The sequence below is a fragment of the Ammospiza nelsoni genome, chromosome 23, assembly GCF_027579445.1.
Source record: "Ammospiza nelsoni isolate bAmmNel1 chromosome 23, bAmmNel1.pri, whole genome shotgun sequence".
NCBI classification, from domain to species: Eukaryota; Metazoa; Chordata; class Aves; order Passeriformes; family Passerellidae; genus Ammospiza; species Ammospiza nelsoni.
In genome coordinates this window covers 7,157,842-7,185,125 of record NC_080655.1, presented here as the reverse complement: position 1 = coordinate 7,185,125, position 27,284 = coordinate 7,157,842, and the positions used below count along the sequence as shown (strand labels likewise).

General features: G+C 51.7%; 1 protein-coding gene across 2 annotated transcripts; it reads right to left on the bottom strand.

The window, feature by feature from the left end:
- Positions 1–467: 467 nt before the first annotated feature.
- Positions 468–20,777, bottom strand: LMOD1 (leiomodin 1). 2 transcript variants are annotated; one of them, XM_059487877.1, is made up of 3 exons: positions 20,441–20,777; positions 2,108–3,697; positions 468–975 (listed from the first exon to the last, which is right to left on the bottom strand). In XM_059487877.1, exons 1-3 carry the CDS (start codon positions 20,699–20,701, stop codon positions 949–951), a joined length of 1,878 nt encoding a protein of 625 aa, XP_059343860.1. In that variant the 5' UTR covers positions 20,702–20,777; the 3' UTR covers positions 468–948. The 2 variants fall into 2 exon arrangements, with proteins under 2 accessions (XP_059343860.1, XP_059343859.1); XM_059487876.1 differs by lacking the exon at positions 468–975 and having other exon boundaries at positions 2,057–3,697.
- Positions 20,778–27,284: the final 6,507 nt, after the last annotated feature.

The following is a 27,284-nucleotide window of genomic DNA, read 5'->3' as shown; positions in this document are numbered from 1 at the left end:
TCCCAGGGTGCCCAGTTCAGGGTGGGCTATGGGTGTGGGAGAGGGAAAAGCTGCCCCTGGCTGAGGTTGCTGAGTCCATTCCCAGACACCCCCTGCACCTCAATTTGGGGTCTGGGGGCATGGACCTGTCCAGAGGCACAGGAAGCATTTGGGTGAGCTTTATTGCTGATGCAGTGGCCACAGTCATACAAATCGTGATCAACGTGTCACGACAGGAAGGATGGGGGGAGGAGGATGGGCATCACATGACCCCAAAACCCACTGCCCCCCTTGAGCTGGTGCTTTCCCTGCTCTCTCTGAGGCGGATTTGGTTTCCATGCTCTGAGGGTCCTGGGGGTCCCCCTGCAATACTGTGGGTGCGTACAAGATGCCCGAGCTCCTGGCCCCAGCCTGGCTCCCTGTGTCCCCCACTTCCATGCCCCCTCTCTCCCTGGCTGCTCCCTTCTCCCACCCTCCCATTCCTCCTGACATCAAGCCTGAACCCCCAGCTCTGCAGCCACTGCTGTGCCTGAATCCCAAAACTCTGCTGGCCACCCAGAAACCTTGTGGTGATGTGGTGATGGTCTGGGTGTCCCCTGCTCCCCCCCATGGCTGGGGGTACTCTTGCTCACCCCAGGCTGGACCCTGGATAGAGTGGGGTGCCAAACCCCTTTGTTAAGCTCTGACGGGGGATTTCCATAAGGATCAGCTCTGCAGACCCCTGCTCTATTCTTGGCATCTCCGGTGGGGCACAGTGCTGGTAGAAGAGTGAGCTTGAAGGCTTCACAACCATCAAAAAATAAATACAACCTCCTGCATCATGTCCTGCTGGGCCCGGCCCATCCTCCGTGTCCCAGAGAGATCCCTGCTCCTCGGCGTCGGTCACTGCAGGTTCCAAAGGGCTTGTCACGAGAAAGGTGAGTGTCTGGGGGTCTGCCATGGGCTGCAGGGGAAAAATCCTCCCGCTCCCTACTGCAGCAGCTTCGGCAACTCCACCTGCAAGGAAGCACACCCCATTACTGGGCGAGCAATGGGACGGGGTGCAGGACTGCACTGACACGGTGTGGGGACATCCATGGCAGGGTTAGATGGGGAGAAATTCCTCCCTGTGAAGGTGGGGAGGTCCTGGCACAGACTGCCCAGAGAGCTGGGGCTGCCCCATCCCTGGAAGTGTTCTAAGGCCAGGTTGGATGGGGTTTGGAGCAACCTGGGCTAGTGGAAGGTGTCCCTGCCCATGACAGGATAGAGATGATCTCTAAGGTCTCTTCCAACCCAGACCATTCAATGACCTCTTTTTCTTGGCCAGGCTGCCCATGGACAGCCTAGCAGGGACACAAACCACCTGGAATGTGTGACAGGTTTCAAGGCTCCATGCTGGGACCAGCATTAGGCCCTTTTATTCCAGCAGTTATTACTGCATGGGGTACATGTTTGACGATGTGCTGCCCAAGGGTGAATTTATGGGCCTCCTGTATTAGGAGGGCAGCTGCTGCCACAGCTTTCAAGCACCCAGGCCACCCTTGGCTAAGTCTAGCTGTTTGAGAAGTAGGCCACACCTCTCTGCTGGTCCCCAAGTGCTGTATCAGTACTCTCAGAGCAACATTAACTCATATGTAAAGAGTTCAAAAGGATTAGTCACGTCCAGACTGGGGCTGACATCAAGAAATGTTTCAGTTGTTTAAATGCAGGTGAAACCTCTCCAGCCATCCTGGGCCACCTTCTACCCCAGGGGCATGGGCTCAGCCACAACAAGATATCAAGAGCCCAGTGACTTATAACTTACGGATGGGTTTTTCCTTGTGTCCCAGCCCCTGGATCCTGGTGGATCTGGCCAACACAGGAGCTCTGCCAAGGGATAGATCTGCACCTGTCATGCTCTTTGCCAAAGGATGGATCTCCTGTTGGATACTGTGCCAAAGGCTGGACCTGCTGACCTCATCTGCTCTGCAGGATGGGATTAAAGGATGGATCTTCCTTCCCCATGTGCTTGGCAAAGGGATGGATCTGCCCCTGTGCAGGGGTTGGACACAGCCCCACTCCAGAGAAGGACACTGCCAGAGTGACAGCCACCATGACCTCAGCCCCCAGCCCCACCCTGTGCATGGGCCCCACCTGGCCCTGCACTTGCCTTCTTGAGTTGTTTGAGGTTGCTGGAGCGAATGGCTGCCAGGAGCTGGTCTCGAGAGTTCTTCTCCTGGACTGGCAGCGCCCGGTCTCCCAACTTCCTTTGTGTGGCTGGCGAGAGTGAGTTCTTCAGGTTCTCGTTGATCATCAGTGGTGGGGCGAGCGGAGGAGGAGGTGGGGGTGGTATGGTGGGTGCCCCTCCTTTCTTGGGAGAGCTTTTGGGGGAAGCCTTGGGGGATGGCTGCGGGGATGCCTTGGGGGACCCCTTCGGCACTGCTCCAGGCTTGGGCACCTCCAGGAGGTCTTTCTTCTCCCCCCGTTCCTGTGCCAGTTTCTGCTCCTGGAGGCGTTTCTGCCTCTGCCTGTCCATGTTTCGGCTCAGCAGGTTGGTGACAGTCATGCGTGGCCCAGCCAGCTCGAAGTGGTAACCCAGCTTCAGGAGTGTGGTGTTCTCTTTCAGGAGCTTGGCAATCTCCATCTCTGTTTTCCCCCCACAGATGTGCCGCTGGTTGTGGAAACGTAGCTCTGTTAGTGTGTTGTTCTGCAACAGGGCCCGGAAAATGGCCAGGATACCCTTGCCTGTAATATGGTTGGAGTCCATGTTGATGCTTGTCAGCACCTTGTTGGACTTGAGCATTATGGCAATGGCAAAGGCCACATGGTCATCAGCGCGGGTGTTTGCCAGGGCAAACACCTTGACCACAGTGTTGAACTCCAGGGCCTCAGTGAAGCGCACCAGGGTCTCGTTGTTGATGCAGTCGGAGTTGTTCACGTTGACCTCGGTCACCTCAGCGTCATTGTTCTTCACCTTCTCGATGAGCTCGTCAAAGATGCTGGAGGCTTCATCGTCCTTGGCTTGATCTGCAGAGCTGCTGGAGGAAGACTTGGAAGGGCTGCTCTCGGCTGCTGCCTTGGCCTCCTGTTTTTCCTCCACCTTTTCTGCCTTTTCTGCTTCTGTCTGGGATTTATCATTCTCATCTGCCTTGGATTTTTTCACAGCCGAAGCCTTTTCCTTTTCTTTTTTGTCATTTTCTTTTTTATCTTCCCCTCTTGTGTCTTTTTTTGTCTGTTTCTTTGATTCTGAACTGTTCTCCTCCTTTTTGTCCTTCCCTGTGTCCTTTGATGCTGAATCCTTCTCTTCTTGCTTCTTTTCCTTCTCTGTCTCCTCCTTTGCTGCTGAGGTCTTCTCTTTTTCCTTTTTATCCTTCCCTGCATCCTCCTTTTTAAGACATGAGCTGTTCTCTTCTTCCTTTTTATCCTCCCCTTCATCTTTCTTCAACTCTGAGCTCTTCTCTTCCTCCTTTTTGTTCTTCCCTGTGTCCTTCTTCAACACTGAACCCTTCTCTTCCTCCTTCTTGTCCTTCCCCATCAGCTTTTTTTCCATGGCCTTTACTTTATCATTCATAGCATTGCTCTCTTTGCTCTTGGTCTCAGTCGCAGCTTTACCTTTCAGGTCTGTTTTCTCAACACTTTCTTCCTTTTTAGAGTCTTTCCCCGCTTTAGCATCTTGTTTCTGGGCCAGTTCTTTGGAAGGAGATTCTTTTCCTTTTTCTTCTTGATTTTTGTCTCCCTCATTCTTGTTCAACCTGCTTTCCTAGTGAGAGAAAAACACCCGGGAATTACAGGAACAGGTGCCTCTGACCTACAGCCTTGCCACCCCAGTCCCAGCCTGTGGCTGGCCTTTGAAGAGGAATATTTAGCCCAGCCAAGGTCCCAGCTCCAGGGAAGGGTTCAGCATGTGAGTGCCTTGAATGTAGGCAGAGCCTGCAGGACTCAGGTGTGATGAGGTCCTGCTGCAGCTCTCTAAGGCAGCTCTGCTCTCTTTTGCCTCCAGTCCCCCCTCCCAAAGGGCTCTGGAGGTCTGCAGGACATCTTCCCTGACAGGCCACAAACTAACAAGGTGTAGGAGGCACCTTCTCTGATACCCCCTCTAAGTTATAATTTTTTAATAATTTTTCTAACTAGGGATGGAGGTAGTGCCTGTGAGCCCCAGGTTGCTTTCCCGCCTTTCCTAAATGGTTTCCAGCTGGATGCTTGGTGGCTTTTCCCAGTCTGTAGCCCAGCACTCTCCACACTGTCCTGCATGTGTGTGCAAGCAGGGGAGAGCCCACAGCAATGTCCCTAGTGACACCGCTGACCCAGCAGTCACTCCAACCCTGGGTTCTGCAAAACCATTCTGCCTTCAATGGCAGTTTGCACTTTTGAGCAGAAAACCGAGGAAATGGGAGCATGGCATTTATAGCTTTCTAATGCATGAGGTTCTCCCAGCATATCTGCTCCCAGTGTCCAAAGACATCAAAAGAAGGAAGGGCTTGGAGAGTCTGGGGGAAAGTCAGAAGGAAGTTTTGGCCATTTTTACAAGCACGTGACCCTTGCCCTTGGTACAGCCTGTCCTGGGCATTGCTGCTGGCCATAGCCAACTCCAGCAGCTTGGGGACACAGCCAATGCCTTGTTGCAGCCTTCAACCAAGGCTGAAGGGCTGGGAGGGGTCTCCATCAGCGTTGGTACAACCTTTGATATGGTTCCCATCCTTCTCTCTGGCAGTTGCCAGAGGGCAGAGTTAGGTGGGATATTGGGAAGAAATTCTCCCTGTGAGGGTGGGCAGGCCCTGGCACAGGATGCCCAGAGCAGCTGTGGCTGCCCCTGGATCCCTGTCAGTGTCCAAGGCCAGGCTGGACAGGGCTTAGAGAAACCTGGGATAGTGGAAGGTGTCCCTGCACATGGCAGGGGGTGAACTGGGATGAACTTCAAGGTTCCTTCCAACCCAAACTAGTCTAGGACTCCATGACATGAAACACATCCATTTCCAAGGGAGAGGAACCAATGCTTCACGTGGCTGAAGGGAGATGAACTTGACGCTGGGACCAAGTTTGCTGCATAGTGGAGGATGCTACCATAAATTTAACATCAAGGTTTGGCAATTTAAATGCCCTTCTCCCTCTTCCACAGCTAGGGAACGCACAGGTCCTCTCACTGGCCTGGCTCATCACCTTGGCTGGAGGGATTTTAGGACTCCAGGGAAAGGAGGAAGGAAGATGCCGCTGGGAGATGCAGCTGTGATGCCTTTACAATCTCCCTGGATCCTCTCATGATCAGGACAGCACTGTGGCTTCACCCAGTGCCTCAACCCCCAGGCCTGAATCCTGACACCAGAGTGTGCAGTCAGGCTGGCCTCCTCCTCTTCATCCTGGTGCTCCACAGTGTCCATGCTGGGGCAGCATAAGGCTGAACTTTCCCCACATGCAGTACTGCCAGCGCTCAGGGACAGATTTTTGTGGAAAGAACTGGCTGTGCATGGGCAGCCCTGGGGACTGTTTGTACCTGGTGTATAAACAGATGCCATCAGGGACGAGAGAGCTGTTTGTTTAGTTAAGCGATTTCTTGGCTCCTGGTGCAGGGCTGAGCAGGGACAGGAAGGCTCCTGCCAGACCCCTGCAGAGCCTGGCCTGGCCTGGGGGCCCCACAGTCCCCACTGCTGCCACCCCAGGGACCAGGCATGGGGCTCCCATGCACCCCAGTCCTGGGTGCTGCAGGGACCAGGTGATGCCACCTCCTCTGGCACTGAGCCAGGGGTCCTTGTCACCAAGCTGTGCTCTATTCCCAGCACCTGAATGGTGCACAGATGCTCAGTGATATCCTGAAGCACCTCAGTGGAGGAAGAGCCCTGGCAGGAGGACTGTGGGATGAGAACACTGGCGTTGCCCTGCCCCCAACAGGGCCTCTCCAAGGTGTTTGGGAGTGCCCAGGTTGCAGGTTCCTCTGAGAAGGGACATTTATCCTCCCCAGGGCTCTGTGACACTTTGGTGACCCCAGGCTGAGCACCCATCGAGTCAGAGCCAGCAGCCTCATCTCCATACCAACTGCTCCAGAAATCTTTCTCCTTCCCAGCCCAAGCTCACCCAGCCTAACACTGGCGAGCTCTGAATCTCCCCTGAGCACCCTGGGCACATCCAAGACAAAGAGGAAAAAAGGCTTTGGCCAGGGATGAACAGAACTTGGAGAGAGGGAGAAAGACCCTGGTGAAAATTACCAGCAACCTCTCCCATGCTTGAAGAAGGTGATGGTTTACTCCAGGCAAATTAAACCAGAAGAAAATTAAATCCATGGAAAATCCGTACTTGGGAAAGGTGCTGCAGCACATGCTGAGTGTGTACTGTTGTGTGGTTCAAGCTTCCATTCATGGGTGTGTGACCACATGTCCACGTGCTGCAGTTTGGGGGAGGAGAGATCTGGAGCCAGAGAATGGGATGTGGGAAAAGAGGTGAGGGCAAAGGAATCAGGAGAAAGAGAGCTGGGAGAAGTCAGGGGAAAGAAGCTGGGGGAAAAGGAGCCAGTTGTGGCCCCAGGCATAGGAACAAGGGAATGCCACAGATATGCAGTGACCATCACAGGTGTTCCTGCCACTGTGGGTAGCACTTGTGGGATCATTTGCTTACAGCAATTTTGGGATGCATCAGAAGATCCCATCTAAGAGATGCAGGTTATTGGAAGAAGTGCTGGATGGTTGCAGGGGATGAGAGGGGCTCAAGCTGCTTCATCTCCTGTGGAGCTGCCTTGGGAGAGCCCTTGGCAGGCACCCAGCTCTAGTGGCAGTAGAGGGACAGGAATCGGGAGGAAAAAAAGTTCAGGCAAGAAACCAGATCTGTGTTTCTAAACCCAAGGGTCACAGTGGGCCAGCTCCATCCCTTGCTGGAGCCTGGGGTCATCTCCAAAGCAGGTCTGCTCCAGGCCCTGCCTGAGGCCACATGCGTGCCCAAGAGGGAACATGTCCTTGTCTCCTCCTGCCTTTCCACCACCTCAGGGCTCTCCGTGTGTCCCCCTGGCTCAGCACGTGCTGCAGCAGCCAGCCTCAGGTGTCACCGGCCCACCACTGCTGATAATTCCAAAGTCCTCACCTCCAGGCTGGAAGTGCAACTAGAACTCGGAGGCAGAGCTGTGTTTCAGGAGAGAGATAAGCACCTTTCCCTTGCTCTGGAACCCCTGGCTGCCCCCATGGCCACCAGCACAGCTTCTCCTACAGCCCAGGGCCAGCTGTCCCCTCTTCATGGCTATCCCAAGTGCTGCCTGCTCATTTCTCTCTGCCCACTGGCATATTTACCTTGGGTACCTGGAAACCAGTGCTGCTGCATGCACTCTGTGCCTTTCCCTCTGCCACAAGCACATTTATTAGGGGAATATTTTTACACAGCATGTCAGACTTTTAAAAATAAGCCTAATGAAAACAGCCTGGTAGTCGGTTGATTAATCACCAGTGTTTTGATGAACTGAAATGCCTTCCCGTTTCCTCTAAATAGACTAAAATGAGCATTGCCATGGCTTGTTAGCATTTGTAACCCTCAAACCCACTCAGATGTTGCCTTAAAAGGCAAAGGAGACTGGGAACTTCTTGCCTGGAATCCAAGCACTCGCTCCAGCACTGAGCAAGGGATGGGGCTGGGGATAGAGCTGGGGATGGGGAAAATGAATCTGGAGGTGGAGTGAGGGTCTCCCTTCCTGCCCCCAAAGCCCCACAGCTCATTTTGGGGTGGAAAACGGCTGGTTTAATGGCAGTTATTGATCTGGCTGTTTGCTTAGCAGGCAGAAGGTGGGCACAGTCACCCTGCTGTGCCCAGAGCAGATTCCAAGCAAAAGGGAGAGGAGAGGAGAGGAGAGGAGAGGAGAGGAGAGGAGAGGAGAGGAGAGGAGAGGAGAGGAGAGGAGAGGAGAGGAGAGGAGAGGAGAGGAGAGGAGAGGAGAGGAGAGGAGAGGAGAGGAGAGGAGAGGAGAGGAGAGGAGAGGTTACCCAGGGATTCACAAATCCTGTACCCAAGATGAGGGAAGGGGCACTTGGTGGCTCAGCAGCTGCTGGTACCTCAGTCCCTGGCAGAGGAGACATGGAAATGCATTTGCCCAAGTTTAGTCGTTGCAAGGGGCCAGCTTTCCCCAGCCTGCAGTTATTTTCAGAGGTATGTCCTGGGAAGAGCCCCTCATGGTCTCACCATGGCAGGATGTGCTTGGCTCAGGCAAAGAACAAGAGGTGAGGATGGGATCTTGGGAGCATGAGCACCTCCATGCTGGCTCCAGGGAGGAGTACCCCATTGAGGTTCAAAGAGGGCTTGGCTGGGAAGCCAGAAGACTCCCAAGATCAGAAGGGCACAGAGCTTTTGGAGTGAGTCCAGAGGAGGCCAAGAGATGCTCTGGGGGCTGGAGCCCCTCTTATCTGGAGACAGACTGGGAGAGCTGGGGGTGTCCAGCCTGGAGAAAAAAAGGCTTTGAGGAGACCTTAGAACCCCTTCCAGTGCCTAAAGGGGCTCCAGGAGAGCTGGAGAGGGACTTGGGACAAGGGCCTGGAGAAACAGACTAGGGGCAATGGCTTCCCACTGCTGGAGGGCAAGGATAGGTGGGATACTGGGAAGGAATTCCTCCCTGTGAGGGTGGTGAGGCCCTGGCCCAGGTTGCCCAAAGAAGCTGGGGCTGTCCCATCCATGGAAGAGTCCAAGGCCAGGCTGGACAGGGCTTGGAGCAACCTGGGACAGTGAAAGGTGTCCCATGGCAGGGCTGGAATGGGATGATCTTCAAGGTCCCTTCCCACCCAGACCATGCCATGATTCAAGAGTCCAGAGGTTCCTCTGTGCAGGTGACTGCTGGGGACATGAATCGTGCTGGTCCCCATGAGGAAAGGCCAAACCTGCCCTTGCAGCTCCTGTGAAAATGGCTCCAGGAACAGTGAACTCAACTCAACCTGCAGCCATGACCCTGGCTCAGTCTCTAATGTCGCCTGCAGCTCTAGGGGCCTCTGGAAGCTGAGTATGAGACTGTGATGATATGAGAACCTCAGGAGGACAACAGGGGAAGCTTGAGCCAGGATCGGGTCCATCCCAATCATCTGTACTGCTGGGAAATCTAGGGTCAGCTCCAAGGTGGCTAATATGGTTTCTGCACATGCACTGCAGCCCACCATGACCCTCCTCTGGGGACCCACTGCCTCCCTCCTTTCCAGCAGCTCCCCAGGCAGGGCCATGCTGCCTGTCTGGCACGTGGATTTGGCCACCAACAAAGACTGTCCCACCAGAACCAAGCTCCTTACAAAGCAACTGTAATCCCTCCAGAGCTGCACACTTGTGAATAACGCCCAGGCCAAGGGGTTGTTCCTCTCTCCCAGCCTTTGCTGGGATAATAAATTCCTCCTGCAGCCTGTGAGATATTTTCCAGATCATCTCTTGGCACGGCATGGCTTAGACATCACCAGCACAATTCCATTGGTCCCACACAAATTCTGAGCGGCTTTTGGTGGTGGAAAATTGGGGAAGTGGGGAAGCCCAGGAATGAGGTGGGATCTCTGAGACACAGACAGACAATTCACCAAAATCTCTTGGTCAGCTGTGGGGGTCCCAGACCACACTGGTGAGGGAAGGAAACTGTGTTGAGTTACCTGAATTAGCAGATTTAGGGAATTATGATCCATGACTAACAAGCCAATCTTCTTTCACTGCCTGGGGGGTTTCAGTCTGTCCTACAGCTCTTTATAGGGCTGCTGCCAAGCCCTATAAAGTCTCCAAAGCTACCACAAGACTCTAGGATTGAATCCACAGCTCTAACTTTGGGAATCACTCTCTGGAGATCCCTGCCTACCTGCCAGACTCTGAGGACTCCTATGTTCCCTCTGTCCCACCCACCTATCCCAAATCCCAGCCAGAGCCCATGAGTGAGGCACCAGCATCCTTCCACCCCTCAGTGTGACCCTAGGGCTGAGGACGCTGAGTAGGAGCCCTGTGGGAGCTCCAAAGGGACAGGGATGTCCTTTGAGACTGTCCCCCTGCATGGAGAAGCCGTCGAGGTGGCTGGGGGCAAAAGCAGGGGGTTGCAGGTTGTTTGATGTTCCTGGTATTTGGGTACCTGTTCCTGGAGAGGATTGCTAGAGGCAAGCCAAACCACAACAAGCTGCCCAAGCTCTTTTCCTCCATTCCTCAGCCAGTTTTGAGTAGCCTAGGGACAACTCAGAGCCAAGGACATTCCCAGAAAGAATGCTGTGTCCTTGGCTGAGTCCTGGGAGCTGCTGAATCTGGATTGCCAGCGACCTGCAAAGGAAGCAGGATTGCGAGGCTTCTGCCGACTCTGGGACACCCTGGACAACCCTCCTGCTCCTCAGCAAATACCATGGAAAGATTTGTGGGAGACCCTGCTCACATCCACAGGGCTTCTTGAGAGGATCAGGCAGCCAAGAGTTTCTCTTGGCACATTTGGGCTCTTTTGGCACATTTGGGCTCTTTTGGCAGGAAGGAAGGTTGAAAGGACCTCAGCTTTCAGCATTGGGACATACATGACCTCTGGCCATGGTCTGTGTGCTAAAGCCCAGAGAGATGTAAGAACTCCTTGCCCTGTCCTGCTTCACATATTATCCTGTCATTTTAACAAGGAACTCAGCTTTTCCCCTTCCCTTCTGCCCAGATCTCTCTGACCCCAAATATCACTGGGTCTTTGCATGTCTCAGGCCAGTGTTTTTAAAAAGTCCCCTTTCTGAGATGCAGAGCTGTTCTCCAGAAAGTGGGCAGCTTCTGGCCCTGATTATTCCTCTTATTTTCCCCTGAATTAAGGCGATAAATGTTATAACTTGGGTTTCCTTTAACAGAAGAGCTCCAGCCCTTCCATGGAGACACAGCCATTTTCCAGAAAGCTGTAAAGCCACTGAATACTATGCAAATGGAAACTTTTTTCATCTAACAAAATCAAGTTTTACAAGTCCAGGTTTTTCTCTTCTATTTGCTGTATTTCCAGCCCTTCTACTGGCACTGCCATGGCTGAACTGGATATTTCCAAGATGAGACCTTTTCCCTGGTTGTCTCCTCTTCATCAGGGATTGAAAAGAGCAGGGAATCCCAGCAATTGACACTACAACACCTCTAGGCTGGATTTCTGCCCAGTGCACTTCGTGGGAAGCCCACATCAAGCATTCACCGGATTTTTAGGAACAGCAGAATTGCAATTCAGTCCTAGCAAGTCTTAATCCTATCTCCATCCTCTGTGTCATAAATGCTGGATGGTCAAGGAACAGGACACCGCTCCCAGCCTCTTGGCAACACATGGGCACATATCCAGGCCTCTTGCTGGTGCAAGTATCCAATGGATTCCATCCAGCAGCCCATGGAACCATCACAGACACCCCCTGGAAATGGGCACCTGCTGCTGGAAGATGATCCCAGGTTCTTGAAGCAGGTGAGATGAGGCAAGCTCCAAGTGCCTACCTGGAAAATCAGACCAGTTTTGCTGGTCATTCCCTTAAATAGTTTGTGGGAAACAGGAGCACCTGCTCCTCAGGCTCTGGCACCACATGGGAGCTGCATCCCAGGACAGAGCACTTAGTAGGCATACAGCCAGGCATGCCAGGGGTCACCATCTCTGGTTCTTGGGACCTGGGGAATTCCCTGCAAGGAAGAAAATGGCAAATCACTCTCCTTGGCAGAGTCTGCCATGGCTATGCAGGAGCTCATTCCTGTGCTGGGCATGTCCAACATATGCCATGGTGCCCCTGTCAGGAGGAGGGACCCCTTGGAGCCCTCAGCAGCATGCAGCATAAATCCTGACCCAAATACTGTGCATAAGCCCTAGGCTGCTCAACACATGGTCAAGAGGTTGCACAGGACACCTCTATGACATGGACTGGCGCCTTTCCAGTTGTGTTTCAGGAAATCACAGAATAATGGAATTACTATGGTTGGAAAAGCCCTCTAAGCTCGTCATGTCCAGCCATTCCCCCAGGACTGCTATGTTCACTGCTAACCCACGTCCACAACAGCCACATCCACATCCACACAGCTCTTAAATCCCTCCAGGGATGGTGACTCCACCTCTGCCCTAGACAGCCTATGCCAGTGCTTTACAATCCTTTCCATGCAGGAAATTCCCCCGTTTCCAACTTGAACCTCCCCTGGCACAGCTTGAGGCCGTTTCCTCTCCTCCTGTTCCCTGGGAGCTCAGCCTCACTCCCACATGGCTCCTGTCAGGAGTTGTGCAGAGCCAGAAGGTCCCCAGGTCCCCCCTGAGCCTTCTTTTCTCCAGGCTGAGCCCCCCCAGCTCCTTCAGCCACTTATGGGGCTCCAGACTCTTCCTCATCTCTGTTCCCTTCTCTGGTCCTGCTCCATCCCCTCAATGACTTTCTTCTCCTGAGCAGCCCAAAACTGTTACTGGGATTGAAGGTGTGACACCAGTAGTGCCAGCACAGGGCATGGGCACTGCCCTGGTCCTGCTGCCACACCATGGCTGGGACAGGCTCGTGTTGCTTCCACAGCTCCAATTCCTTTCTGTTTTCATCCCTGTTTGCTCACATTCTGGGCAGAGGAAAGGACAGAGCAGGACCCTTGATTCTCCATGGTGTGTCTGTCCCCCACCATCCTGCCAGCCACACCTTGACTATGTATGCCCTGCCACTGAGATCCTCCTGCTCCATCCTGCCACGATTCCCACACAGCAAAGGGTGGGCTGGAGCAACAGGAGTGGTTAATCCCAGCGTCCTGCTGGAAGCTGAGTCACTGAGATGGTTTTAGCACACAAGTGATGTCACAGTGCTGCGAAAGAGAGAGACACATAACGGACCCAGCTCTTCTCCTCCTCCATGTCTATTTATCAGCTCAACATAAACACATATTAAACCTCCTGGGCAGCTCAGCCCATATAAGCTAAATGCTCCAAACACTTCCATGGATTTATCTGCATCTCTGTTGTGCTTTATGTAAACATAGAACTTGGATTTTTACTCTTTTTTCTCCAATTGACTAGAAATCCACGGGTTTCTTTCCCTGCTCGTGCCCTTAGATGGACCGTGGATCTCCCAGACTTGTGTGTGCCTTTGGCATGAGCTCCAAGTCACTGGGAACGATTTGTGCTGCAACTCACCCGGGTCACAAAAGGAAAAACAAGGAAAGCAAAGCTTCTGCCCCCAAGGGCATCACAAAAACACTGATCCAGCTGTAAAGGTCTTTCTCACACCATTTTTTCAGGAATGCAGCTCAAAGATGCCTGTGTTCTCGCTTCCCATTTTTCAGCTGTTCTCCACAATGCAGATCCTTCTGGGAGCTGTCATGGGATTGTTCTTGCTTCTATGTTAACCTTGGAGGGTTGTTTTATCATCTGCTGCAGGTAACAGCTCCTGCTGCTGCTGCTCATCCCTCTTGTGACAGGGTTGGGACTTTTTCAGAAACTCAGAATGAAATATAGAGCACAGACAACAGTTTTCATTTCTGAGCAATGAAAGGGATCTCCTGGACTTCACAGAATTACAGAATCAGTTTGGTTGGAAAAGGCCTCTGAGATCATCTAGTCTGATCTGTGACCAATCCCCCCACCTTGTAACCCAGCCCAGAGCACTAAGTGCCACATCCAGGCATTCCTTGGACACCTCCAGGAAAGGGGACTCCACCACTGCCCTGGGCAGTCCTGTCCTGTTCAATAGATGACCACCCTTTCCATGGAGAAATTCCTTGTGATGTCCAACTTGAACCCTGGGAGCAGAGCCTGACCCCCACCTGGCTGCTCCCTCCTGTCAGGGAGTTGGAGAGTGACTTGTGCAGCTGGAGGGACCATCTGTGGCCTCCTTTAAAGACCAAATAGGAATGGCTCAATACCTTTGGTTTCTTTCCAAATGTGCGACTAGTTTGGATATCCTGGCTATCATCCATGGAGGAACGCAAAGCCCAGGAAGCTGCCAGCTCTACTCCTCTCTGTGTGCCAGTGAAAGCACCCACAGCTTTACCCACTGCTCAGTCCATGGGCCGCAAGCCACTGCAGAAGCCTCTGGATGGATGTCCCAGTGTCACCCACCCCTTTCATCTCTTTTGGGGGGCCAGAAGCTGTTCAGAACAATTTATTATGGTCTGTTCTCTCCTGTGAGAGAGATGAGACCCTGGCACAGGGTGCCCAGAGCAGCTTTGGCTGTTCCATCCCTGGAAGTGTCCAAGGCCTGGTTGGATGGGGCTTGGAGCATCCTGGGGTAGTGGAAGGTGTCCCTACCTATGGCAGGGTTGGGTGGAATGGGATGGGCTTCAATGTCCCTTTCCACCCAAACCAGTCTGGGATTCTGGGATTCTTTGAACTTGATGATCTTAGTGGCGTTTTCCAATCATAAAGATTCTCTGATGAGGCAGAAGAGACCAGGTCAGGACATGGCTAAAAGAAAGGCAAGAGCTGAGAATTAGTGAAGACTCTTGGAAGGGAGAAGGAATGGTCTTGGCAGTCAAGAGAACTGAGAACTGGCTGATAAACAGAAGAGCAGAGTTTCAGTACATATGTTAGGGAAAAACTGGAAAGATGCTCAAGGAATGATATAACTCCTGCTGTACCTTTGTTTGCAAATTCCCTCGAGTCTGAACCAGCAAGTTAAATAAAGAGCTCCTTTCTTCCCTCCAGATATTTTAATGAAAAGATGACAAGCTTTGAGCATTAATAAAAAAAATTAAATCCTGACTTGTTTGCCCGTGGTGTTGAAGAAGGGCTCACTGCTGAGGATCTCCACTTTCCATAGAGGGAAATCAGATGACTGGATTAAAAATCACACAGCAACAAGTTCCAAGCCTGAGTGAGTCAGAAAGGACAGGAGGACTTTTTACAAGACCTTCCCAAGGTCTTGTAAAAACAAATCCTTCTCCAGGGCCTGCTGTCCACCAGCATCCTTCAGATACACAGAATTTGGATTAAATAACCTCTCTGAGCTCACTGTTTATCCCTCTGCATCCAGACCAGGCTATAAGGAGTCTGTCCAGCCTCCAAGAAGAGAGCCTGGGGACATGGAGACATTCCCAGGAGCCTGCAGGGATAAGGATGCATGGACCTGGAACAGGAGGAGGTCTTGCCTGCAGAGGAGTGGGATATCTGAGAGAAGGCAAAAAGGTGCTGGAAGATAACTGAACCACCTCAGCTCCTCCTGTGCGAAGGGGGTCCAGCCTTCATGAGACAAAAATACAGGGACCATCTGCACTGTGCACATCTGGCTCTGGCTGTGCAAAACTGCCCCGACATCCAGCATCCCCTGTTCAGTCTTTTCCTCAAGGAAGCTGGTGAGTGGGCTTCCATGGAAAGAGACACCCATGACATGAGTATTTTCATAAAAAATTAGCTTTGTGGCCCTGGAATGATTCCCCTCTATAAGCACAATGATGCTCCCTCATGCAACTTCCCTGCACTTCCCAGCCATCCCTGCTTGAAGCTGCATGCAATCAAATCAAAGCAAGCCCTGGTTGGGAGGCAGGACTGGGAACTCTGATGGGACTGGGACATGCAGGTGCCCTCCCCTTACAGGTGAGCTTCAAAGAGCATTTGGACAACTCTCTGAGGCACATGGTAGGTGGGATTTTGGGGTTGTCCTGTGCAGGGCTAGGAGCTAGACTCAGTGATCCTCGCAGGTCCCTTCCAACTCAGGATATTCCAGGATTATGTGAACTGAGGGAAGAAGACTCCATCCATTCCCAGGGAAGATGGTGATGCTAGAGAAGGGAAATCACAAGGAGGAGCTGTCTCTGCCATCAGGGGCTTGTTGTTTTGGGAGTCACCAGGGTGCTGTGGTAAGTTGGGAATCCAAGGAAAGCCAAGAACAGCTGCAGATGGATTTTGTGGAATATTTCAGAAAGTAAAACTTCCTGTTGTGGACTTGGCAAATGCTAAGGAGGACTCATACACCAAAGCACCAGTCCATGGCACGTGTGGTTCACATGGAGATCCTTCCCATGATATAGCTCTTCTCATCTAGGTCCCATCTGGCAGAGGTTCCCTGAGAGTGTTTAGGGCTAAACAAACGCCAGTGGGAAAGGTCATGGAATTATGGAATGGTTATGCTTGGAAGGGACTTTAAAGATCATTCCCTTAAAGACCATAATGGAAGAGACCCCATGGATGGGGTGTTCTCAGGGTATACCTGCTCTGTGCACAGACACATGGCTTTTATAGATGTCACCAGCAATAGAGGAACTGGACCAGCTCCCACAGACCACATTTCCTCACACAGCTCAGCTCTCAGAGAAACCTATCCCACAGGGACAGCTGCAAGAACCCCTGTGCCCTGGCACACACAGATTTTCCTCTTCTGGACAGAAATCCCAGGCATGATACAAGGATTTCAAGTGACAGCAAGTCAGCTGTGCCCCAGGTAACTCATGGAATCCTAGACTGGTTTGGGTGGAAAGGGACCTTAACGATCATCCAGTCCCACCCCCTGCCATGGGCAGGGACACCTTCCACTACCCAGGTTGCTCCAAGCCCCATCCAACCCAGCCTTGAACACTTCCAGGCATGGGGCAGCCCCAGCTTCTCTGTGCCAGGGCCTCACCACCCTCACAGGGAAGAATATCTTCCCAATATCCCATCTAACTCTGCCCTCTGGCAGTTTGATAACACAGCACCAACTTCACAGCATGTTTCTAACTGGAACTTTTCTTGTTATGCCTTTGCCTGTGACAGTAAAGAGCCATGAGCTAATAGAAATCATCTCTTCATTTATCTACTCATGACCAGCCTCTGTGACACATGGACCATGTTGAGTACATTCAGAGAGGGGCACTCGCCCAAGCCCCGCCCTTGGGCTTGGTTATACTTCCACTCATTAGCAAGACAAAATTAAGATTAATTTATTACTGCATCACCAAGATGGGAATTTGGCTGTCCAGTGTGGAAAGGCAGGGGCAAAGCTCACATCTATTTTGGGCTGTTTATAATCTGCTTCCTAGTTACCCTAGTTTGCCCCTTTCATCACTAAGAAGATGTGTTATTATGTAGTTAACAATATTTCTAAATATATCCACTTCTCCCAGTATTTAGGTGGAAATGTAGGTGCCTGGCACCAGTCCAAGAACAGGGCAATGACTGCAAGAACTGTTAGATGGGCAGAAACTCAACATTTCCCTTCAAAATACCTTATTTTGCACTTTGGAGGGATTCCTGCACATCCCAGCTAACACACAATGTCCCACAACAGAGATTCCCATCAGGAGGTATGGAACAGCAGGGAGGACATAAGAAGAACATGGAACTTCTGAAGCAAGTCCAGAGGAGGCCACAGAGGTGCTCTGAGGGCTGGAGCCCCTCTTATCTGGAGACAGACTGGGAGAGCTGGGTGTGTTCGCCTGGAGCAGAGAAGGCTCCGAGGAGGCCTCAGAGTCCCTTGCAGGGCCTAAAGGGGCTCCAGGAGAGCTGGAGAGGGGCTGGGGACAAGGGCCTGGACTGACAGGCAGGACAAGGGGGGATGGCTTTTCACTGCCAGAGGGCAGGGTTGGATGGGATATGGGGAGGAAACTGTTCCCTGTGAGGGTGGTGTAGCCCTGGCACAGGGTGACCAGAGAAGCTGTGGATGTCCCATCCCTGTCAGTGTCCAAGGCCAGGTTGGATGGGACTTGGAGCAACCTGGGATAGTGGAAGGTGTCCTTGCCCATGCAGGGTTAGAATGGGATGAACTTTAAGGTCCCTTTCCACCCAAACCATTCCATGATTCCATGAACCAAGGACGAGAATCTGCCCTCCTCTCTCTCCCTACTGAAGACACATCACAGACACAGTGCCTGGCATTCCTAATTTAAGGCATCAAGAGAAACTTTTACAAGCTAGAAGCAGATATGTGAGCAGACCAGGGGGTGGGAGGGGGGTGGTGAAGCACAGGCACAAGGTCAGGGAAGGAATGGGATGTAATTCCAGTGGGAATTACCTGTGAACATCTAGAAGATGTTATCCTGTGTCTGTGATGCCTCTTCAGGAGATCTCCTTGGAGCCCTCTCTTCTCCAGGCTGGACATCCCCTGCTCTCCCAGCCTGTCTCCAGATCAGAGGAGGTCCAGCCCTCAGAGCATGTCTGTGACCTCCCCTGGATTTGCTTCAGAACACTGGGAGCTGTTGATGAGAGGGGCTGAGAGGGACATGTATGGGGTGATGCCTACACACCCTGGGGGGATGCCAAGCCCGTGGGAGGGAAGCCACCATGCCTGTGCTGGCTGGCACAACATGGAATCTGCTGACACATGAGAGGGATTTGTCATTGGAGACCTCAGAGCCCTGAACAGCTGGGGGAGAGTTCAACACCTGCCTGGGGTGCTCTGGATGGCTTCATGTTCTCATTCCATCCTTCAGCAAAACATAGCCCTTGGGCTTCCTTGGACAGAGGAACTGAGAGAGTTGGCTTCCTGCACTGTTTTTTTCTGACTGTTCATGTGGTTTGATGATCCCATCCCATCCCATCCCACCCCACCCCATCCTTGAGCCCCATGGCAGAAGACAGCCCTTCTCTACCACCAGCATGATTTGCTGTGCCAGCACTGTAAACTGGCATTTTCTAGGTGTTAATCCCAGATCCTAACAATGGCAGGGAGGAAGGGGTGTAGGATATACTTTTTTTCCTTGGCCTCCAGGGATTGAAATAGAAGATGAAAGTCAGTTCTGCCCTATCCAGTTACTGCAATACAATCAAACTGGGCCATTTTCACTGACAAACTTGACCTGTTGCCAATTTGCTTTGTCTTCCACTGCCTGAACCTCCTTAACTCAGAGGGCAGCAGGAGATTTTCCAGGACCCCTGTGCTGCCCTCCCCTCCAGCCAGTGCCCTACACCATAACCCAGGTGTCTCTCCTCCCCAGGCCACCCCTTTCCACAACCCAATTCTTCTCCCACTGCACATACACTCTCAGGCATTTCCAAACAACATTATGTTAAATCAGGCAATTTGCCAGATCTCTTTTTAACAAAACTCACAAATTTCCTCCCTTCCTCCTGGTCATGGACACTTCCCTATGCCAATTCCCAAGCAAGCCCTCATGTTCCAACAGTTAACACTGAAACAGCAACACAAATCATGTCAAACCCAAATGTCCCCCCCCACCTGAAAATGCAAATTTTTTAGTGTCATCTCTTGGGATCGCCTGCAAAACAGTGGTCACTGGGATGACTGGTCCTACATAAAAGCATTTCCCTCTCCAGGCAGGTTTGTCCTGCAGCACCTGCACTTCCCCACCACAGGGAAATTTTCCATTGGTGAGGAAAAGAAATCAAGGCAGAGCCCTTGTGGTGAGGGGCACGGCACTCACTGTCCCCCAGCCCATGTCAAGCACTACATATAGAAGGTGAAAGCTGCTCCTTTATCCTCAGAGCCAGAGTGAGCTCCTAGGCTGCCCAGGACAGGGGTGGGAAGGAACAATTTAACCCCTTGTTCAGCTCTCCAAAATCAAGCTTCAGTTATTTTTCCTACTGGTGCAATTTTCATTCCCACTCATCCCAATATTTAGAAGGGAATAAGGGTATCTATGCCACAGTCAGGAGAGGACCCTCCTGAATAAACTCCATAAATATCCAGAAAGAGAAATATCCAAGTGCTCTGGGGTAGTTACAGATTGATCACCCAGCTGGAAGACCCAGGGTACAGCTGGGTGACCTGGGATAGATCTGGAATCAGAGCCAGAGCAGAGCAGTGCCCCACAACACTTGGCACTGCTTGTGCTGCCAGAACTCTCCAGCTCCGGCACAGCAGATGTGAATGCGACATGAAACCACCCATGGCCACATGGATCAGCTGCTGCAGAATCGCTGTTTTTCATTTTTTGGCTCAGCCTGCCATGAAAACTAGGGAAACCAGACACTTCCCAGGCTTCCAAGCACAAAGCACATAGCAAATACTCTTAGTACTGAGGTTAATAAATGTTACAGAAAAGCAGGACTGTCTCCCACTAAGGCACAACACAAAAAGAGGAAAAGGACTGACATGAAGCTCTCGAGCTCCAAGCAAACTCTTAAAGAATTTGCCAGGTGCAGAGAGGGAGATAAATATACCCAAATCAAACTAAAAGAAGGAATTTTAAGTGAACAATAAATGCCAAACAAATGTCACAGGGTAAAACCTGCTTCTCGATGTGATTTCCACAGAGCAGGAAACATTTTTATTCCACAAGAACCAGAGACTGTTTAATCTTTTGCATAAGAAGAACTGAAATGATCAAGATCCCCAAAGGAGAGAGAGGAAAAAAAAAAAAAAAGAAAAGAAAAAATGCAGCCCGTGGCATCACTGTCACTGCATCGGCCCCTCCAGCAGCCTCCTGTGAATCCCAGCTCCACTCCCAGCCCTGCCAAGGGATGTTAGAGAAGGGGCAGGGAGAAAATCCCAGGCACCAACACAGGATTTGGCTTTACCAGTAACACCAGGGGTTTTATGGGACACCCTGTTTCCTCCCAGAGTGCCAGGACCAGCTCCCTGGTCTCTCCAGGACAGCTATTCCTCCTCAGCAAGCGCAAGCCTTTCTCAGGTTTTGTGTTTTCCATCTCGTCCCTCACTCAGCCCGGGGGAAGGGGGGGTTCGAGGTGTGTTCCCACTTTTCCCGCAGCAGCAGTGGGGACGTGACTTACGTCTATCGAGTGCTCCCGCTGCAGGAGCCTCTTGGTGTCCTTGTCGTGGTGGTTGAGCGCCGTGTCACAGTTCTGTGGGCCAGGTAAGGAGTTTTCTGATTGGTTTGTCTGACTGCGCTCCACAGGGATGCTCCCGTCCGCATCCACCACATCCAGCTCCTTTTCCAGCTCCTCCATCTCCTCTGGAGACAAAGTAGACAATAAATTGTCTATATCTGGATCTTCACTAACTTGTCGCCGGTATTTGGCCACTTTGGACATCTTGGCTCGCTGGCGAGACACGGTGGCGGTTGTGTAGTACCCAAAGCAAGAGAAAAAAAAAGAAGCCGAAGCTCCAAGGCTGCTTCCCGAACGGCAGCAGGTGCTGAAGTGTTAAATCTCAGCAGCTCTCCAGCCCGAGATACGGTGGTTATCCAGAGGGGACACCCCTCGGCCCGAGAGTTGGCCAATAACAGGATCCAGTGGCGGTTCGGGCGCTGGGAAGCCAATGGAACCCGGCGGGAGGCGGGGAATGGTGCTATCAGAGGAGCCTGAAACCCGAGGACATTCCAGGGAACCGTGCAGAGCTACATGACCAAATTTAGTCCGGAGCATTTCGCCTTTTAAAGGCAATGGGCCAACCTAGTGAGAAAACAGGGAAAAATGTACGAGCCGGCAGGCCGGGAATGGGGGATGGAGGAGGCAGCCCCAGCCTGTGTCGTGGAGGATAGGGGGCTGCTAAAGTGGGCAGCGTGGCCACAAAGGGATGGGGGGAGCCTCTGCTGTAGCGGTGACAGCTCTTGGCTAAAATCGGCAAGGAAGCACCCACTGCAGAGGAAGTTTTCCTCTCTATCCCGCTGCAGCCTGCGATCGGTGCTGTTCGCGCTCTGCCCCACAGGAAAGGGCTGGAGGTGCTGGCAGACGGCTTCCACCGGAGGGATGGAGGCAGCGGGTAGCGAGTGCTCCGGCTCTGCAGACCTGACTCCCCGGGATTGTCAGAGCTCCTCCCGACCCGCAGACCCTGAGGGGCTGTGCCCGCAGCTGCTCTTCCTCACACACTCCCACTTGCCCTCACCAAGCCCCAAAGACATCCCTTTCTTCTGCACTGAGGGAATTCCTGAATCTCCCCTGCTCCTGGTCCAGGTAGTGACCTGAGCCTGGGCTTTGGCTGGCAGCACCAACTTTCCATTTCCCTAATCCATACAGAAGCTTAACTGGCACGTGGGAGTTCTCCCATAGGGATAGGAGACAGGCTTTTCTCTCCAAGTTTACAGGCAGCCTTACCTCATGTCCAGCATTTTGTGCACATTCTGCCAGCTTCATCCTGGTTTTCTTCATCCTTTATCATCCTCCTAATATTTACTGCCTGCTCCCAGGCCTCTCTCTGCTGATCCAAGCAAGGAACCCTTTGGTGTTTTTTGACTAAACAAGCTCCCCTAGGATTTTCCTCAGCCTAATCACCTCCTCTGCCCGTCTTCCTGGCCAGATCCCACCCTGCACACAAGCACCAGGTGAGTCTCCTAGTGACAAATTAGACATTCCCCGTCCTGACAGGAAATGTACATTCTTGGTGAATTCCAGAATTTCCTTTATATCCAGAACAGCAGTGCCCAGGTCGTGCTCATATCCTTCTTATGATTCATCAGCACAGCTGAGATTTTTTCCAGATTGTAAAAGAACTTGTTGGTTTTAGTCTCTAAGTGCACAAACTTAAACACTGCTGTGGTGAATTCCATCTCCCTTACTTCTGTTTCCCTGATCTTGCAACCAGGGGGTCTTGGTGCTTGCTGGCACTAGGAGGGACGCAGGCATTCTCTTCCCCAGCTGGCCTCACACACAGAATTATGGAATGGTTTGGGTTGGAAAGGGATCTTAAAGCTCACCATGTTCCAGCCCCTTCTATAGGCAGGGACACCTTCCACCTATCCCAGGTTGCTCCAAGCCCCATCCAGCCTGACTTTGGACACTTCCAGGGATCTAGGGGCAGACCCAGCTTCTCTGGGCAACCTGTGCCAGGGCCTCACCACCCTCACAGGGAACAGTTTCCTCCCAATATCCCATGTAACCCTGCCCTCTGGCAGTGGGAAGCCATTCCTCCTTGCCCTGTCCCTCCAGTTCCTGATGAAAAGTTCCTCTCCATCTCCTCTAATTCTCCTTCCCCAATGCTGCCACAGTGGTGACAGTGCTGAGGGCAACAGAAACCACAATGAATTTAGTCTTTGCCTGAATTTGCCTGAACTTGCCTGAAATTGCCTGAATTTATCTGAAAGATGGCATTTGGTGCCATCTTTGCCTGAAGAAGCCAGATGAGCGTCTTGTTTGTTCCACCTTAATATAGCCCTGAATCTATCTTCAGGTCCTCTCTGGTCCCTTTTCAGGATACAAGGCTGGACATGTTTTAACACTGTGCATTTTGGAAGAGAAATTTGAGTTACAGAGTCTGGGGGTGGAAGAAATTAACTGACCTAGGGTGGACCTAGGTGGGTGTCAGGCTCTTCTCCCAGGGAACAAGAGACAGGACAAAAGAAAATGGCCTCAAGTTGCACCAGCAGAGGTTTAGGTTGGATATTGTGAAAATTTCTTCCCTGAAAGGATTTCTCAGTCTTGGCAGAGCTGCCCAGGGCAGTGGTGGAGTCCCCATTCCTTGGAGGAATTTACTGGGTAAGTGGTAGTCCTGGGGCAACAGTTGGACTTGATGATCTCAGAAGGCTTTTCCAACCTATACAAGTCCATTATTGTATTCTATAAATGTCCAACCCTCCAGTATTTCTACGGTATTATTGTGCTCAGTCATCAAGTGCTTATAAGAGGTGAGCAACAAACTGGAAGGTAATTTCCCAGCTGGAAAGCACACAACAAAAAGGTAGTGAGGAATCACATCTTTGTGTCAGCCTCTTCTTGGAACAATCCAAGCATTCCCAGGTGTGCCAGCCCTGGCTCAAGGGACAGGACATGTAGACAGCCCCAGGGACAATCTGCAGTGCTAAGCTAGGAAAGAATCCTTCTGCTTAAAAGGGAAATCTTGAATTATCTCTGTCTGCCTTTCCTTCGTAGTAAATTGTTGCAAACTTTCCCGTGTTGTAAATAGGTTTTCAACAGAATATAATTGCTATCAACACCTTGATAAAATCTCTATTTTGTTGTTCCCAAACCTCGATTCTTGTGATGAGAGGTACCGCACATCAAACTCCTAAGAAGCTGGGAATGTGGCCTGGGAGACTCCAAGTTTCTCCTGAAGTATCACCCATCCTTTCCTGATCTAGGAAAAGATCACCCACTCCTCCCCTGCACTGCAGAGCCAGGCAGAGATAGCACAGAGCATAATTTTGTGGGGAGATATTCCTACATTAGCAGAAAGTCAGGGAGAGAAGCAGGGGACACCTCAAAATTGTCATGGTTCGGAGTGGATGGTCTCACTGTGATTTGTTGGCTGTCACACAGTCCTTTTTAACTGGGATATTGGCACAGTTCTGTTAGACCATATCCCACAGGGTTCTTGGGGCTATATAAAGAAAACAGTAGGAAAAAAATATTGTGTTTTCACCCAAGAATTAGAGAAGCTTGGATATGTCTGCACTGATTCGTCTTTCATGGGCTATCAACAACTGGGAAGGGGGATGTGTTTACAGACCCTTGGGCCATGCTCTGAAGCTGGTTCCAGCCACCACAGTGTGGAATGGTGATATACAGAATCCCAGAACCCCAGAATTTCTGGGGTGGAAGGGACCTCTGGAGATCATCCAGTCTGGCCCCCTTGCCCAGGCAGGGTCACCTGGTGACACAGGAACACTTCCAGGTGGGTTTGGAGTATCTCCAGAGAAGGAGACTTCACACACTCCCTGGGCAGCTATTCCAGTGCTCTGCCCTCCTCCGTGCAAAGAAGTTCTTCCTCATGTTGAGGTGGAACTTCTTAGGGTTTAGTTTATGGCAATTGCTTCTCACCCTATCACTGGGCACCACTGAAAAGAGTCTGTCACTGTCCTCTGACACTCCTTGGAGGTATTTGTCTGGATTGATGGGATCCCCTCTCAGTGTTCTCTGGACTCACCAGGCCCAGCTCCTGCAGTCTTTCCTCATCAGAGAGATGGTCCAGGCCCTGTGTGGTTCAGAGCACTGGGATGCTGTGTGGCTTGGCACATAGGAGCTCTTGGCAGCTCTGAATCCATTAGTCCTGGATTTATTGGGGTCCCATCTCCATAGCAAACAATACCTTGAGGGCACTAATGAGTATTTCCAAACCACTGGCTTTGAAGCACCACAACAAGCCATTAAAGAGGAGGGACAGAGACAGAGTCAGATTAAGCAGCTTTTCCAGGCATATTTACAAACTCTGGTAGAGCTGTGAAAACTTTCTGTGCCTGCACCTCTCTCATCGCCACCTGGGAGCATCCATCTGCTTTTATTCTTCCCTGTTAGGTGATAAAGGACAACTGAACGTTGAATGGATTTTTCTAGCCTGTTATCTTTCTCTTTCCTTCAGAGCCCACAGAAGGAGAAGCTGAAAACTGATCGTTTTATCATTTTCTAAGCAGTTCACTGAAGAGTGACATTTCCCCTGGCCACAACAGGTGGTGGATGTCTTGCGGCCAGTGAGAGAAATCTCTTCTCTCCCAAACCCACTGCATCTTTATGCAAAACCTCCTCTCCAGACACATGCTTACATGACAACAAGAGTGGAGAAGGTGATATATTTTGGGAAACTAACCAAATCCTGGCTATGGGGAAGCTCAGAAATCCCAGAAAGCCCTTGGATATCTTCCATGAGCCTGCCCGAGGGTAGCACAAAGTCCTTGGGTGATGCAGAAGCTCCTGCACCTCAGGGACTCATCACGTTTCACCAGCTCTCCTACAGTTTGTGAAAGGTGGGACCAGAATGATCATTTGGCCTGATTTAATCTACCACTCTTTAGGGGAAATAATAAGGGCTACAGCAAAGGATTGCCACCCTGATAAGGGTTGGATCAGTCACAACATAATAGAATTGCTGAGTTTGGAAAAGCCCCGTAAGTTCCCCCAGCACTGCCAAGGCCACGACTAGCCCATGTCCCCAAGTGCCACATCCATATGTTTTTTGAATCCCTCCAGGAGTGGTGATCACAGCACTGTCCTGGGCAGCTGTGCCAGTGCCTGTCCAACCTTTCCAGGAAGAAATTTTCCCCAGTATCCAAACTGAACCTCCCCTGGCCCAGCTTAAGGCCATTTCCTCTTGACCTGTCCCTTGTCCCCTGGCAGCAGAGCCTGACACCTGACACCTCCCTTCCTCCCCTCTCCTGTCAGGGAGTTGTGCAGAACCAGCAGGTCCTCTCTGAGCCTCCTTTTCTCCAGGCTGATCCCCCCAGCTCCCTCAGCTGCTCCTGGTTCTCCAGACCCTTCCTCAGCTCTGTTCCCTTCCCTAAACACGCTCCAGCCCCTCAATGTCCTTCCCGAACTGAGGGGCCCAGAACTGACCCCAGGATTGGAGGTGTTGCCTCACCACTGCCCTGCACAGGGGGATCAAGTCACGGCAGTGCCAGAGGACACAGGAGTAGGGAGCTGCTCCAGTGGCTGAGAGAGGCCAATATTTCCTACTTTTCCCATCTCTCCTTCTTGGTCAAAACAGAAACAACAATACCACAATACCTGGAGATTCCCAGGAATCTCCAAAATTGCATCACCTCTACTCCCGCACCTTAAATGAGGCCAAACACACCTGCTCATGAAACAGTAGGAGTCTTTTAAAGCATCAAAACCCAGCACAGCAGGTGGAGCATTCTAGCTCCTTCATGGTGCTTCAGACCATTACTTATTAAAACAATTAAGTCACTGGAGAGCAACTTGTTTTGCATTCAGTTTTTGCTACCGAATGATTTGCTGCCCTTCAAAGAGAGCAGAGTGTGTACTGTTAAATTAGGAGTGGAAAAGAATAAGCACTTTACAACTTAGAGAGGCTGCAAACCACTGCTTTGGGCAAGGCTTCAATGCAGAAAGGGGATGAGGGGGGACCTTCTCACTCTCCACAGCTCCGTGACAGGAGGGTGGAGCCAGCTCGGGGTAGAGCTGGTTCCAGAGAACAAGTGATGGGACAAGAGGGAACACCCTCATCTTGTGCTGAGAGCTTTGCAAGCTGCCCGGGAATTTTCTGCAGGCACAGACACTGTTCCCTGGATTCCAGCTCTGCCTGCCCAGGAAACTGGCCTGGTATTAGGAATGTCAAGTCCCAGCTCCAGCTGCATGCAGGACCACAAGAGCATCCCCTGGGACATGTGAGGTCAGCCCAGCTCATGCAGCAGCATCAGGAATAACGTGGGCTTGGACCCTGATGTTCTAGGCCAGGTTGGACAGGCTTGGAGCAACCTGGTCTAGTGGAAGATGTTCCTGCCCATGGTAGGGGGGAAAATGAAATGAGATTTAAGGTCCCTTCAAACCCAAACCACTCCTTCATTCCATTAAATTTGGGGCAGAGTGGTTTGTCCTTGGAGCAACTTACACAGGTACAGTTTCTAAAAGAGCTGGAGAGAGACTTGGGACAAAGTCCTGGAGTGACAAGACAAAGAACTTCCCACTGACAAAGGGTTAGATGGGGTTTTGGGAAGGAATTCCTCTCCTTGTGAGGATGGCGAGGCCCTGGCCCAGGTTGCCCAGAGAAGCTGTGGCTGCCCCATGCCTGGCAATGTCCAAGGTCAGGATAGGCGGAGCTTGGAGCGCCCTGGAATAGTGCAAAGTGTCCTTGCCCATAGCGAGGCGTGGCACTGGATGGAATTTCAGGCCCATCTCACCCAACGCATCCCTCGCGCTGACACCGTCACTGCGCCTGTCAATCAGCGCTGGGGGCGGGGCCAGGGCATGGCGCACGCGCAGACACGTCCCTAATCGTCGCCTCGTCCCG

What these genes read in the sequence shown, in the direction of transcription:
- LMOD1 (XM_059487876.1), bottom strand. Translation starts at nt 20,701, where the DNA reads ATGTCCAAAGTGGCCAAATACCGGCGACAAGTTAGTGAAGATCCAGAT. An exon ending in AGCGGGAGCACTCGATAGAC is followed by an intron (nt 3,698 to 20,440) that starts GTAAGTCACGTC and finishes TTCTCTCACTAG; the next exon opens with GAAAGCAGGTTGAACAAGAA.